This window comes from Suillus fuscotomentosus (assembly GCF_016647785.1).
Source record: "Suillus fuscotomentosus strain FC203 chromosome Unknown F5891scaffold_108, whole genome shotgun sequence".
In the NCBI taxonomy this organism is placed as follows: Eukaryota; Fungi; Basidiomycota; class Agaricomycetes; order Boletales; family Suillaceae; genus Suillus; species Suillus fuscotomentosus.
This window is the reverse complement of record NW_024539620.1, coordinates 50,310-64,704: the sequence shown is the minus strand read 5'-3', so window position 1 is coordinate 64,704 and position 14,395 is coordinate 50,310. Positions and strand designations below refer to the sequence as shown.

Below are 14,395 nucleotides of genomic sequence, written 5' to 3'. Positions count from 1 at the left end.
CCTACCTGCCAATACGAAACGGATGAAATCGATCTCTGACCGACGATCGTCTCGCACGCGCGTGAACATGTCTTGAGATTGGCCGAGGAATTGGTCCAGTCTGAATTGGACAAGGTCATCGACCTCGTCTGGGTACTCCATTCTGGGAGTTGTAAGGACGGTGGGCGTCCGGTGAACGGGCTAAAGAACGTGCAGCAGCTGCAGCTGCAGCTGGAGAAATTAAGAGAGAAGGAGTGGAAGGGGGGGGGGAGCGGTGGAGACGACTTCCATTCCGCCTCTGCACTTTAGATTTTAAGTCAGTCGCTGCACATCCGATGGTCCGATTCTGACGTACTTACTAGTAGTTTATCGCCTATGATGGCGTCCCGTCGTGTGCACGGATCTTAAACGCAAGATTTGGATAGGTTAATTGAGGGTTGTAAAAGGCCTGGTACATCGCCGTAGTGTTCTGAATGAATAGCTACTACTAGGTCCGGCGCCTAAGAGGCACTAAAACTAAGTCACAAGGCCGTTCGTCGCTCGGTTTAGTAAGCGAGCCGAACTTTACTGATTAGGCTAGTCTACATTGTCTTGTCGCAACTATGATACTCGCGTAGCACTTTAGCAGTTTACTCAGCTTAGCTTGAACTTAACGCTACGCGCTCGGCTGTCCGTATGTATACAAAACAAAGCTCCAGCCCGATCTGAGAGTTTCAACTGACTCCAATGAGCCAGCAATTTGAACAGTCATAAGTTGAGTTCAACGTGCAACCATTGTCTATCGATGTCCATCATTCAACTGGTTTATGGATCAGCTATTTACACATAGTATCGCAGGCGGGCTGCCGGTACGGCCACCGCGATCGATGTCGTGTACAGATATTTTTGAAGTCAGACGCGTACGGCTCCATAGGTGTGGACTTCTCAGACGGCTGGCGGCTGCGAGGTTAGTTGTATTACATAAATTATGTAAGTTTCTTGCTTCGTCGAGAATGCCAAAGCGGCAAAAATCGGTTCGTCAAACCCTCTGCACGTGCTGTCATTCACGTCAACATTAATGCGACCCTTGAAACATTCAACTCGCTTCTCAGCCGCTGAATATTGTCCTGCTTTTTTTTTCGTTTCCCGGTCCGGGCACGTAACTCTAGCACTATGTGCCATCCGCAATCGCATCAAGAACAACACCGAACACCGATGTTAATATAGATAAACGAACATGTAAACATGATTTACATAATATAACCTCCACGCAATGCAGGTTAGTTGTAAACGACATCGAGAGGAAGGCGCTTGAAAGGATGCGCCCAATGCTGTGCTTTCTAGAAGGTGACCTGAAAGTGTGACAGGGACTGAACAGATTTGTCCAATAAACCTTGGACGGGAGGCTCATGCCACCAAAGGTCAGAACATCGGCCCAAAAAAGGTCGGATCCATTGTATGGAAAGAGGCTCTTTCCTATCTGAGAGGTCCACGTCATGCACCACACGAATGGACAGCGGAACACTGCTGGCTTTTTTTTAACCAGTGCTTGTACTCGTCACCACCAGTTGTGTCTACCCTAAGCAAGGATATCCTTAAGGACGCCCATAATCGAGGAGTGCACAGGGCAACTACTCGCCAGTGACGGCAGACCCCCTTGTCAAGACCGTTGGGCATTCATCCGATGAAGGTGCAACGTAATTTGTCTGGGGAAGACATCGAAGAACTCTCTATCCAAGTGGCTCTGATGTTAGCGAACAGCATGCTGGAGATGCCAGGGCTTCGTGGAATTCCAGCGACTCTTGCACGATGGCCCGTTTCTCCTTCAATCTAGCTTGGATACCTTGTAATTTTTCCAATGCACGGTTAAGAAGGTCGATGTGGTCATCGAGAGCTGCAGGTTGTAACTTTCGCTGCGTTACAACAGCGTGAATAGTTGGGACCTTGTCGGACGGAACATAACTGGTAGGACGATAAGAGAACGATGTCGGCATCAACTCAGATAACTGAACCAAAATATCAGCTTTGAGTCTTAAAGGAGTGTGGCCCATCACGATGCGCAATGATCGCGCCATTGCAACTGAAAAGCATCAAACTCACATCTAACAAATCATTCAATAAATCAGGACTGATCATTTAAAGATGTGAACGTTCCACGGCGGTATACAAGGGTACTGATCGCTCACCTCAAGCTGAAAAAAATGTGCGCACCACCGTCATATAGAGCGGGTATAGTGGGGCGTTTTCATCCGTGTCGTCGGGATGTTCGACTCGGAGCAGGTGAAGTAAGGCCTTCACAGTCGTCAGGACCTCACGCACAAGGAGGTACACCCATAATATAACCTTCCACGAAATGCAGGTTAGTTGTGAACGACATCGAGAAGAAGGCGCTTGACAGGATGCGCCCGATGCTGCGAAAAGGGTGACCAACGTGTCTGCTATGAAATCGGCGGATTTTCCGAGTCGTTGCGAGCTCGCTCCAACCCGGAACGAACGACTGATTGTAAGCGTCAAACTCGCGATGTCGATGACGTAGTAAGAGACGCTTCCTGCAGCCTGCAGGGAGAAAAGGAGGCCCAGCGATCGTAATGAATCTACTGTTGCGGAAGAAACTAGTCACCCTGCGCGCATTTCCTCATCCTGACGAGAGCGATGAGGACGAAGCAGGTCAGCAGCTTCATTGTAATGTGCACCGTTGAAGGCTTTGACCCCAGGCTGAACGTGCAGATATCTAATGTGCGAGTTGCAAAGATGAGCATCAAAGACCAAGCGTAGCCACATGATACTTACTTCCATGACAGGATGCACGAGAGAATCAACATTTGGACAAGCGGTAACCAGAACTTTGATAAGCGGTACCGCTTCCTCATGTTGGTCTGCGTTGAAGAGTGCAACGACCTGAAATACGCAATGAGGCAGAGAGCATGTGAGATGAATTTGACCTACCTTGATGAAGAGAAGAAATTGGTCAATGGCTGAATCTTGGTTTGTGAATGTGGATGCGACATTCATTGAATGCTATCCTTAGTTCCTGAACTTGAAGGCCTGATCCCGCACACATTCGTCAGCGTGTAAGAGCTATTTATATCTCGGTCACGGTAGATTCCAACAAGGGAATTATATTACCACGCTCATACAAGGAACCCTTCAAGCTGATGACGATACACCGGAAGGAGTCAGACGTTGCCTGACTCTAGATATAGTTAGCGATCTTAGCAACGTTGGTATTGTCCAGAGCAGCGTCTACTTCATCAAGGACAAAGAACGGTGCAGGCTAACAACCTGAGACATCGTGAGAACAAAGGTTTTTGGGGTGAAGACGAAAAGACCAAAGCAGCCACAGTCTTCTCCCCGCCCGAGAGTTGTTCCATGTCACGGAATCGCTTCATCAGTGGCATGGCATGATATTTGATTCCGGCATTATAAGGTTCCTGTGATCAATAAGTGTAAAATTGCCTGGACTTGACAGACTGAAAGACTCACCTCACTGTCCTGTAAACTAAGATATGCAATGCCTCCCATCGGCGAAGCCTTCCCTTTAGTGAGGTCTTTATAGACCTGGTCGATACAATCTGAAATGTGGTTGTATGCCTTGTTGAATAACTCGCATCGGGTGACTGGGATGAGGATGGCGCTCAAAGTAAACTATTCGCATACCTTTTTCGCTTGACATCGTTGAACTGAGACAATGAGATTATGGTAATGCCACCGACTACTGTCACAAGGACGTACCAGATCGTCTCTTATAACAGCTATAGCACTCTCTAGTCGTGTAACTTCAGCAATGACGTTTTTGTCTGTCTTGCCCCTCGGTATCGAGTGATCCAATTCCTGAAGCTGTGCCACAAGATTGTCACGAAGACAGGAAAAGCCTAAATATAAATGAGTGTGAGGCGCCACGGTCAGTGAGCTGCCTACCTTGCACGTCCTTCTCCCACTTCTTTCCTCCACCATGCGTACTGCGCCCACCGGTGATGAGCCCACTCTTATAGATGACAGTGCCCGCCAATGTAACGGCTGCCCAAATGTTAGCATGGCGTCCAACTTCCCGCAAATGAATGCCAACCTACCTCTCACCTCCTGCCCCCGCTCCCAGCACACGTACCTCACCACATCCATCGTGTCACACACGAGTGCATTCCCACACGCATGGAGCATCGCGCGCTCTATGGCAGGCTCATACTGGATCACGTCCACAGCGAGACGGTGCACCTCTAGTAAATGAGCGGAACTTGTCGTTGATTGGCTTGGTGCTGGTCGTGTTGAGGGGGAGGAAAGTTGCTTGACCTGCGCGCTGGGTGCGCATATACTATAATGTTTCAAAATTAGTTTAGATAGACAATAACAGAAGGCAGAGAAACGCACGTCGATGCATTCGATGGCAGTTTTCTCTTCATCCGCGACGATAGCGTCGATATTGCGCCCAAGGATGACAGATACAGCTGTCTCGTACTTGTCCTGTGTGGGTTTACAGAGGTCGACCACGCGCCCGCGAACGCCTATGGAATGTGAGCGGTGACTTTCTCTGACCAGGCAGGCAGCGCTGCAGACTGGCGAGCGTCTTCTTCAGCTTTGCCTCGCGCTCGGATTCATTCCTGTTGACGCCTGCTTGGAGCAAATGCTGATAGACATCCGCGAACTTTTCCTTTGCCTCGGTCTCAATAAGCGGGTCATAAGTCATTAAAACGAGCTTTATGTTTTTGTACCTGAGCCCGCGAGGTTACCAAACAGAGATGTGGATCTCGAAGTCGAATGAAAGCAACAGCATAATTTGCAAAAAGTGGTGCTCTGTGGAAAACGGGAGTACTTTGTATCACGAGAATCTTCCAGTCTTAAAGACCTCGCATGACGCATATGGTAATGGTGGTCGTGTGGGTGCAGGCGGTCGCGAGAATTACCACAGGAGGGGTCACGAAGGGCACCACGAGAGTTGGGCCGGACAGCATCACAAGGGTTGTGTACTGATGGGAGATGCGGTCAGTCAGCACGACTTGAGCTCGACGGGTGGATCAAATCATTCAGTCTATCAATGGATCAGCGATGATTTTGGTAAGGGATGAGGTTGTCCCAGCCGCACCGTATCCTTCGCCGCTTCCTCGGCTGCTGCTTTCACTTCCTGAAAAGATAGGATACATCAGCATTGGCGTAGGAAGAGCAACACACATTCATCCCTCATAAGCCTTTTCGCGCCCCTTGCAATGCTTCTCGAGCAATTCTAGATGTGGGATGTCGCCCTTGTTCCATTCCCTCTCATCTTCGAGCTCCTTCTCCAAATGTTCCTACTCCACATATCAACAGCGCAAATAAAAGGGAGAAAGATCAAGCGTTCACAATTTGCGAGGCGAATTGTTCATCACCACGACCATCTAATCATCCACCATCTCTCCTGGCTGCACGAGCAGGACTAGCAGTAATAGCTTGAAGAACTTGGGCAAAGTTGAGGGAGGGGTTGGAGGTAAGAGTAGCGGGACAGTAGAATGCGACCGACTGCAAGGGGAGATCAACGTGAGAACGTGCACTTCGGATGATAAAATGAATGAACGACAAAGCAGGAATAGAGCGCCGAAACGCCGCCAAGCTTTCCGCTGCAACCCACAACCCACAAACTACTCAATCCATCACCCGCCTGCGCCAAAGGAATCTCGAACCCTGGGCTAAGAGTGAGATAACACACGTTGTAGAGAAGAACCACAAGGCCAGTCGTGAATAATTGGTTTTGGCCATATGTTGGTGCGCTTCTGAACCAGCTAGTGAGGCGGGTGGTGTATGGGATGGCGAGGAGGGAGAAGGAGTAGAGGAAGGATTTGAGGTGAGGTGCAGAGGGTGTTTGGCTGTCCATTTATCTGTGAGAGGAGATAATGATGGGTGTATGAGCTCAAGGATAAGGTTCATTATCCTGCTAATAAATGGCATCCGCTCGCATAGCAATGGTATCACGACCCTGTGGATCGACTTCAGCGAAACACCGAGGCTTGTCGAATCCAAGAGCATGGACTGTCAATATGAAGTCTTTGTCGAGGACCGTCCTGGACGACCAAGTTACGAACATTCGTCGTTCAGACTTTTTCCCAATGCGTGACTTGTAGTGTTTGCGAGCAATCGTCGGGTGAGTAGGACTGCATATCTCCTGTATCTTTTCACTGGTTATGACGTCCGCAGCAATTTTGATGAACGTATCTTCATTAGTTGTAGAGGCATCGAGCATAGCTGCTGGAATCTCGCCGTATCGTTCGGCAATAGCCATCGGAAGCTGTAGACGGACCTAGTCCCGTCTGCCTTCATCCAAAAGATCCATTACAAACTGTTTGCTCTTCAGAAAAAGTATTCAATAACGAGAGTGCACTTACTGTCAATCTTGCTGTGACCTTCTGTCGAGCGGAAATCGAGCCAATTGAGATCGTGAATACTGCAGTAAAGTCAAAGTCAGTGCTCATCCAGTATCATCGAAATGTGCCAGTCATACTGTCGTGTGTCACCCATTCTACAAGTCCGGCAGTCCTTCCAGCATCTATTGCACTCAGGGAAGCTTGTGCGGCTTCTGACTTTTCCTTAGCGACACTGACAATAACGCGGCCATCGGCATGCTCGAGCTCAAAGGCACAAGCAGCAGCGCTCGCTGGAAGAGGGAATACATATTTGGCCCGGCTGGTAGGGCTATCTGATACGTTCTCAAACACTTGCGAGAGCACAACCCTCGCAGAGACTAGTATGAGGAAAGTGACGTGCTGATCAGTGGTTTTCGCCTGCACAGCGATCGAAATACGCACTATCGACCATCCATACTCTCACATCGACCTCTTGAAGCGGCAAATGCAGAATGCCTTGGTCCGGAGAGTGATGAATAATTCCTGCGTGTTTGCTCATACTGAAGTGTCGATATAAGGTGGAGATAAGGCCCATAGTAGATCCTTGGTCGTTTTATAATTGGAGTTTGACGCCCGGGCTTCCTGTGTTGCAACCCATCATCCTTTGGAAGCGTAAACAGGAATATCTCAGGCTGTGATATGCTGCAGTTTTGATTCCTGTGCACGAGGCGGACGAACTGCTAGCTCCAAAAACTTCTTCCAGGGAAAGTCGAGGACTGAATGAAGTATTGAATCCGATTTGATACTGCCGAATTAGATATTTCAGCGTAGCATCAATCTCAAATAGATCCGTCAGCAGGAGGACATCTCTATCCCAGAATATCCGGCCCATCCGACCCATCTCTTCATGGTCAAGTGATAGTTCATCATTCTCGTACATGCGAAGAGCCAGTCACTCTAATGTGAGACAACGACAACATATACGCAATCAGTTAAGCCACCTTTTGGTGTCACAAGTCTACAACATTTCATTAGAATCCTTGGCACTGTCGAACAAGCTCGAATTCCGAAACGCACTTCAAGAGAAACACTGCAGCTTTGTGCGATGAGCTACCCCATCAAATATTAGTTACAACGTCGGAGTTACCAATTCGGCGAGTTTGAAAGCTGCAATAGATGCTTTAGATCCGTCAAAGTGCATACTTAGACGCTCACAACATTCTCCCGCTATTGTTCGTCCCGTGGCTGACTATTTTGGCACGCCGCAGCCTAGTCGTCTGGACGATCGATACGTCGCACCCGTTGTGGTGCAACGAGACCATCCAATTCAGTCCTTAAAGTTGATGTCTTCATCATACCGTTAACGTCTAAAAGTGTGATTTAGCGTGGCTAGTCATGGGACTGGACGACACGTACAGCTCGGTGACTCTTCAAAGACATAGGGTTGGTCGTCTCCATCCGCAGCGAATCCCCCATCATTCAACAATTCATCATCATCTTCCTTCTCAGACTTGCGATGACCTGCATTCTCGTCGCTTCTCAAAGAATTAGTCGGTAGTTATACAGAAAAAAAATACGAATGACGCACGCTCCCTTCTTTCAACCTCTACCCTTCAATGGCTTCGGCTGCGAGTCCAATATTGCGGATCACGAGTTTTCTACAAGACGGTGAGCAGAATATGATGGGACTGACGTGATATAACGCGCCTTGATATCTATAAAGTGCGTGAAAAGATCCGTCTGACCGAGAAGGTACGAGTATCGTTTAATAGCATCGGTAATCTAAAGCGAGATAAGTGCCGATTTTGATGGAGATGAAATACCAGCGACAGGTCCCTAATCGAACACATGATAGGTTAGAACCGAGGCTGAACATGAGGAGGCAATGTCATGAACGCGCCTCCTGCTCATCATCGCTGACGAGCTCATCTTCTTGAGCACTCATGCCCTCGTCGATGTACTCGCTCTCGCCGTCATCCGCTCCCTAGCTTTGCTAAGAATGAAACACGGTACTTCAATTTCAGTATGGTGTTACATGTACCACACGGACAAGGATGGCCCAGGCCGGTTTAACTTTCCGTCAATTGGTCTTGCTCATAGTATCGATCACTAAGCAAAGTTTCCTGCTAGTCGTCAGGTCAACCCGAGTTCGGCATCAGAATAATTGGCGCAGACCGAATCATGCATGATAATTCAAGGACAAGAATTCAAGATCCAAGTTCAACTTGACGTTTTGAAGACGGTGTTACATAATTACATGACGTCCATTCTGGGAGTAGGCGTACCAGTCAGCCAATTATGTAAAATCGTTTCGGATCGATCCCCTTTGATCAAGTCTAATGTTCAACGTTGCAACGTTCAACTGCCGAACTATTATGTAGTAAGTAGTGATGAACAGCGGCTGGCTCCTACCACAGTGCATCGACAAAACTTATTTTCTCAGGTGTGCCGCAGTTCACATCAAGTTCACACGATCCATAGGTAAGTCCGTCGTACGTTTTGTGACATTTAACTGAAGTGAGGCCGCGTCGATTATCTAGCGTACAGTTGAAAAATCCTCGCGATCTTTCAACAGATGCTTATAAAGACCACCTCAAGGATTGGTCTTTATTCAAATACTAGCCTTCGAGGCTAACGATAGATGAAGGATTCAAGTTGCGCAGTGCATTATTACATCTTCATGCGGCCTCCCGATATCAATCTTCAACAACAACAGTTATTCGTTTCGACAGCCTCCTAAACTCGAGCTTTAGTGGACCACAAGTAAGACTAGGCACGATTGATCATTTCAGATAACTTCAAACATCTATATTGCTCGAGTAGTACGGAAATTTGTCCAAAAACAACTGTGCTGATTGGCTCCGAGCTAGGCATTGCACCATCAACCATAACACCAAAGTGAAAGGAGAAATACGACTCGCGGTATCATCATCACAAACCAAGACATTGCAGCAATTTTCATCTGTTTGGCAATCTTGTGTCTGGTTGAAACATGCACTGACGAACATGGCTGCTGTCAACGCAACAACAATGGTGAGGTAGGAGAAACGCATTGTTTGTGGGAAGTGGAATGCAACTCGAACGATATCTCCGAGGATGGAGAAGTACTGTAGGACGATTGCCAGCTTTTACATCCTGCATATACTCATGGGCGCGATTCTGATCGATTTAGCAGAATTATTATTGCTGTCAGATAGCAGAAGTTTCGGCAGAACCGGCCGGAGCGTATCCAATTGATCATGGTCATTGTATCATGACCTGCCGGCAGGCATCGACAATTCTCTTCGTAACCATGGTATACTCGCTCAAATTCCCACTCTCTCACTCATCGCTTTATCATTTGAACCTGCAATGACGAGCAGCGACTTTTTTCTCACTCGCTCGTTGCTCCATTGTACGCGATATTGGCACTGTCTTTTTCTTTGTTCGTTGACACGAATAAACAGTGTGTATCTCGTCGATTTTTCACGCGTGACAACGCAGTATACGGTTGAACGTGCGTAAAAAGATCAGCTCTGAGATCCAGAACTGTTTTTAACAGATCTAGTCAGTCCTTAGCATTCATTGAACGTACTTGCGTAAGCGAATCTCAAGGGGAATTGCCTGTGATTCACTGTCCAGGTCGAGCGATAAGGATTGATTGAATGTAAAGTAATCCGTGGAATGCGGTGGCTTATTAAGTAACCGCACCTCGACCTCGACGAAACGAAACGTCTATGTCTTGTTTCGCAAACAAAGGAAGGATTTGATTAATAATCAAACTTTGGTAAGGACAGTGCATAGGTAGCGACACAGTAGCTAGGGCTCAGGCTAAAAGGCAAGCAAAAGGTATAATGATTGGGCAAAGTCTTAGGAAGACTTTCGACCGAAACATACTCGAAAAAACTCCTAAGGTAGGGGGCAAGCAAGCCGATTCCCCTGTGACTAGGAGCGAAACGGCGCAACAGGCATTAGCTTGGCCCCAGAAATTAGGAGTATCGCGAATACGAACCTTTAGGTTGGCAATGCGTAACACATGAAAGGTTCTAAGACTGGCTGATCTTGCAGATATGGCGCGAGTACTATAGTGTGTTTCTGGAGGTAAAGTACAAATGCGTCAGAGTTCCACCTCCCCATTGTCTTCATAGTCTCAAATGGGACGCCGCGAAGTAGATACTCGAGAGTCCCTCCAATACGGATACCATGACCCTTCAGGTCTCCATGTCCTGAATGGGCACTCGCATCTTTGAGACACTTCAGAAAGGCAGTGCGAGTGAGAGCATGCAAACCTGTGCCATGTTGCCAACTGAAAAGAGCATCGGAAGGAGACAGATGATTGATGTGAAGGTGATTATTTAGAGCAGCAAGAGGGTCGGCAAGACCTGACTGTGCTGCCCAGTAGACATCTTCACCTGAGGAAGATGTGTTGGTGCGCGGCAAGCGGAAGACTGTAACATGGAAACCATGACGGTCGACCTTGTGACGGATATCGCTGACAGATACATGGAGATGTCGATCAAAGCTTTTCAATGAAGGTACTGTAAATTCTCCGGTGCGCGCGATGGTGAAAAATGATGTAGTTAAACACGCATACACAGCAGCATGTAAGGGTGTCGAGAGATCCAAACTGGAGTGAATCATCAGCAACAGCGCAACAGTGAAGGGAGCACGTTTCGCGCGAGACGAGGACGAGGGAGCGAGGGACTTGGCACCCTCCAATGTTAAGGACGCTTGCGCTTGATCAACTGACCAAGGTAAGTCATGTAGTAGGTGCCATGCGTGTATGCCGTAGAAATAGTTTTCCAAGGTCTTTCCGGAATAGAGACCCGCGCAGCCGGCCAGAAATGCTAACACCAGTACAGAAGACGCTGGGCAACGTTGATGCTCAGGAATTCCTCGAGAGTCACAGAAAACATGAAAGACAAGCAAACTGGAGCCATAACACTCCCGGGTGCTCGGAGCATGACAGTGGGCAATGACAAGCAATATGCGATCTATGTTGCTGTCCGTCAAGGAGACAAGCGAACCCGTATGGTCAAGGCGTGACCGAGAAGTGGCAGGGACCCAAAGCCTAAGTCGATCACGAGCTAGGCAATGAGGGCGAAGGGGTGAAAGGAGGGGAGTAAGAGAGTTATGGTAGGGTCGAGGTTGCATGGCAGGAGGTGCTGATGGCAGGGGATGCGACACGTTGAAGCGATTGGATGAGGTGTTCTCGTGCAACTGCGGGGTGGTGGAGGTCGCCTCTTCAAGGCTGGGTAGGTGCTTTTCTAACCAGCCCATCATCAGAAGGTGGCTGGCGGCAGGTGTGGTGACGAGGGATGTTATTGTCGACGTCGACGTCAATGAGGAATTTTGACAGCTCGACGGGGAGCGTGATTGGTGGTAAAAGGAAACGTCACGGTGGGTAGATTCCCTGTGATGGCCCATCTGCGGGATTGTCGCAACTGGGAACATACTGCGGGTAGAAGGAGTAAGCGTTGTCATGGCAGTCGAGCTGGGCAAGTATCCTTCGGAAGATTGAGTTGGTTTCGCGGTTGCGACTTCTGCCATTCCTCCAACCTTCAATGACACCCTGGTTGTCACAGTAGATGCGGAAATGATGATAGGAGGAATATAGGGGGTGGTGGAGAATGGCTGTGATGAGGAGTTCAAGACCGGCACATTCCGCCCATCCAATGTCCCGTTGTCCGTCAAGTGTTTGCCATCCAGGCTGAAGAGTCCAGGCCCTCCAATACCCATCGATAATAATTGCAACCCTGACGCTTGAACTTGCGTCGGAGAACGCACAAATGTCGACGAGAGACTTGGGCAATGCGATTGACCTGCCGACAAAGGAGTGTGAGAGAGTGGTGGACCACCAGTCAAGATCATCTTTGAGGTGCTTGACGGAGTGATATGACATGAACGGACGATGACTGCAGATGCCAAGCATGGTCTCCAGGCATGTGAGGTAAGCTCTGCCCGCTGGGACCACGAGGCAAGCGTGCACCAGCTTACCATGAAGTTTCTGCACGTCGAGGAGCGAGTGTGTTTTCTGTTGGCGCCAGGTTTGAATGGCAGCCTGATACTTCTCCCGCTTCTGATCCGAGAGTTGGACTGTGAGTTTGGGGATATCCCACAGTAGCCCGATGAAAAGGGCGAAGAACGCAAAAGCTTTGTCCTTGAGGGGTTCCCAAGGAGTGCCCAATGGTTTGGACGTATAATCAATGTCGGCGAATGCGTAGGAGAACATGGAATCAAAGGAGGAACGAGGAGAAGATGAGGAGAGGTCGCATAGGAGAAATTGGTGATCTTCTGCATGCACTTCGAAAGAGTCATCAATAAGTAAACTACCTTTAAACCAAACACGCCCGCCAGAGTGAACGCGCCCTCCCTGAGCAACAAATGAATGGATGGTTTGGCGATAGGCATTATAACTATCCAAATACTCCCGCCGAATCTGAAAGAATAGATGATCATCCACCCACTTTGTGATGGGTCCGAGTCCTTCTGCACGCAAAAGATCAATCCCCACATCAGCGACATGTCCATAGACGCCAGCAGAGGGTCCCATACCGAAGGAGACACATGTATCCACACAAAAGGAGTCATCAGGAAGACGCACCACAGCTCCCGGCCACTGGGAGAAGTGTAGAGGAACAGTGCAATACGCTTCGGCGACATCTCGCGTCGCGGCTTGGGAGCCTGGGGGTAAGGACCGAATAATGCTGCACACTGTGTCGAAAGTGCCCCATGTGCATGGGAAGTCGTCGGGCTTGAGCAAGGAATTAATGCACGGGTTGGGATAGGCCAGCGAAGGCAGTAGAGGAAAAGAAAAATTCTGAATGACTCTAAATTTTCCAGGCTTGCCTGGTTTTGGTATGATGGATATGGGGGACGACTGGAATGGACCAAGCAGAGCAAACAAATGATCATAGGAGAACGGTCCAAGGTAATGGCCAGTATGTAGTTCACAAGTAAGAATGGAATGAAAAGCATCAGCGAAGGTGACGAGGGAAGCATTATTCGAGGGACATTGAACACTGTTAATTTTTGGGATACCAAGGTTAAAACCGAAACGAAGATTATGTGACAAAGTGGGGTATATACGAAGCAGATCGTGTCTGCGCAAAGCAGCTTCCCAAAAATCAGGATTGTACGGCGTGAGTGAGTTTTGACGTCTGTGCGCGAGGGCACTGCTGAGCTCCATGGGAGTTGGCAAGACACCCTGAGCAAATATGTCTCTCGTTGTGAGAGCGACTGGAGCAGCTTTTGGAATGCTGCCAGTCGACGCACAAAGGCTTGTCTGAGCTGCGTAACAGGAGCTGTCTGTTGACGCGTGTGGTGAGAGCAGAGTGGGAGTTGTCCCAAAGGCGCTCCGCTGTGCACTCGATGAAGGCATGAGATTTGCTCCCCAAGCAAACGGCACACACGGCTGGGGGGCGAGAGCCGTGTGCGCTGTCTTGAAAAACTGAGTGCGAATGTGCAGGCCGGGAAGAGCGAGGAGCGTGTGTCTTTTTTGAGGCTTTGGGAGATGGTGAACGATCACGGTTGTGCGGAGATAAGGAGCGCTTCGGGCGATGGGAGTGATGGTGACTAAGTGATTTTGAGTCCTAAGATCGGCAGATTTGTGACCATAGGAGCAATTGTGAGTGCAGGAGAACATCCGCAAAGTGTGGTTCAACAGAACAAACACAAAAAGGCGAAGGGAAGGCAGTCCACGCAAACGCGGGGGAGATAAGGCAAGCACAGGGGAGATAAGGCAAACACAGGGGAAGGTAACGCAAACACGAGGATACAACACAGGAAAAAAAACAACGCAGATGACACGTAAGATCATGGGGCAAACGAGGGAAGAAAACAAAGTTAGAATAACGTCAACCGAAGGGTGACAAAGTGCGTACCGTGTGCTCAGTTGCGAGATCAAGAGAACGCATGGTACGAAACACTCTATCATATGTGCGGAGAAGGGCAGCATCATCTATGATAGAGATGTCCCAGGCGCCCTTAGCCAGAGGGATGGCGTTGTGCCAAGCACGACACTGTTCCTCCTGGTAGATTAGAATCGCACGTTGGGCGATAGAATCAATTGAGTTCCAGTATCGATGAAGCATGAGTGCGGCCCAGAAGCGAGCAAGCATAGTGACCCGTTGAACCGGCCAATCATATTCCTC

General features: G+C 48.8%; 7 protein-coding genes across 7 annotated transcripts; all 7 read right to left on the bottom strand.

The window, feature by feature from the left end:
* Positions 1–1,688: 1,688 nt before the first annotated feature.
* On the bottom strand, positions 1,689–2,970 carry F5891DRAFT_986175 (uncharacterized protein; the record flags this gene model as incomplete). Its single annotated transcript, XM_041377710.1, is given in 7 exon segments — positions 1,689–1,920; positions 2,059–2,060; positions 2,145–2,150; positions 2,170–2,301; positions 2,386–2,514; positions 2,749–2,856; positions 2,905–2,970. 7 exon segments carry the CDS (start codon positions 2,968–2,970, stop codon positions 1,689–1,691), a joined length of 675 nt encoding a protein of 224 aa, XP_041218683.1.
* A 181-nt stretch (positions 2,971–3,151) lies between these two features.
* F5891DRAFT_1196827 (SMCs flexible hinge) lies at positions 3,152–4,639 on the bottom strand (the record flags this gene model as incomplete). Its single annotated transcript, XM_041368379.1, has 8 exons — positions 3,152–3,232; positions 3,288–3,389; positions 3,442–3,603; positions 3,691–3,830; positions 3,877–3,975; positions 4,029–4,245; positions 4,324–4,457; positions 4,510–4,639. The coding sequence occupies 8 exons, from the start codon at positions 4,637–4,639 to the stop codon at positions 3,152–3,154; spliced, it is 1,065 nt and encodes a 354-aa protein (XP_041218682.1).
* A 689-nt stretch (positions 4,640–5,328) lies between these two features.
* F5891DRAFT_1196826 (uncharacterized protein) lies at positions 5,329–5,797 on the bottom strand (the record flags this gene model as incomplete). Its single annotated transcript, XM_041368378.1, has 2 exons — positions 5,329–5,445; positions 5,501–5,797. 2 exons carry the CDS (start codon positions 5,795–5,797, stop codon positions 5,329–5,331), a joined length of 414 nt encoding a protein of 137 aa, XP_041218681.1.
* Positions 5,798–5,857: 60 nt separating this feature from the next.
* Positions 5,858–6,822, bottom strand: F5891DRAFT_1196825 (vault protein inter-alpha-trypsin domain-containing protein; the record flags this gene model as incomplete). Its single annotated transcript, XM_041368377.1, has 4 exons — positions 5,858–6,208; positions 6,261–6,364; positions 6,422–6,661; positions 6,726–6,822. The coding sequence occupies 4 exons, from the start codon at positions 6,820–6,822 to the stop codon at positions 5,858–5,860; spliced, it is 792 nt and encodes a 263-aa protein (XP_041218680.1).
* A 710-nt stretch (positions 6,823–7,532) lies between these two features.
* On the bottom strand, positions 7,533–8,113 carry F5891DRAFT_1196824 (uncharacterized protein; the record flags this gene model as incomplete). The annotated part of the gene is made up of 5 exons (XM_041368376.1): positions 7,533–7,630; positions 7,680–7,798; positions 7,874–7,921; positions 7,957–8,045; positions 8,087–8,113. The coding sequence occupies 5 exons, from the start codon at positions 8,111–8,113 to the stop codon at positions 7,533–7,535; spliced, it is 381 nt and encodes a 126-aa protein (XP_041218679.1).
* A 2,143-nt stretch (positions 8,114–10,256) lies between these two features.
* F5891DRAFT_963498 (uncharacterized protein) lies at positions 10,257–11,522 on the bottom strand (the record flags this gene model as incomplete). The annotated part of the gene is made up of 1 exon (XM_041376011.1): positions 10,257–11,522. The coding sequence occupies one exon, from the start codon at positions 11,520–11,522 to the stop codon at positions 10,257–10,259; it is 1,266 nt and encodes a 421-aa protein (XP_041218678.1).
* A 1,847-nt stretch (positions 11,523–13,369) lies between these two features.
* F5891DRAFT_963505 (uncharacterized protein) lies at positions 13,370–13,654 on the bottom strand (the record flags this gene model as incomplete). Its single annotated transcript, XM_041376012.1, has 1 exon — positions 13,370–13,654. A coding segment is annotated over one exon (285 nt), but the record flags the coding sequence as incomplete, so codon positions are not given.
* Between the last annotated feature and the right edge of the window lie 741 nt (positions 13,655–14,395).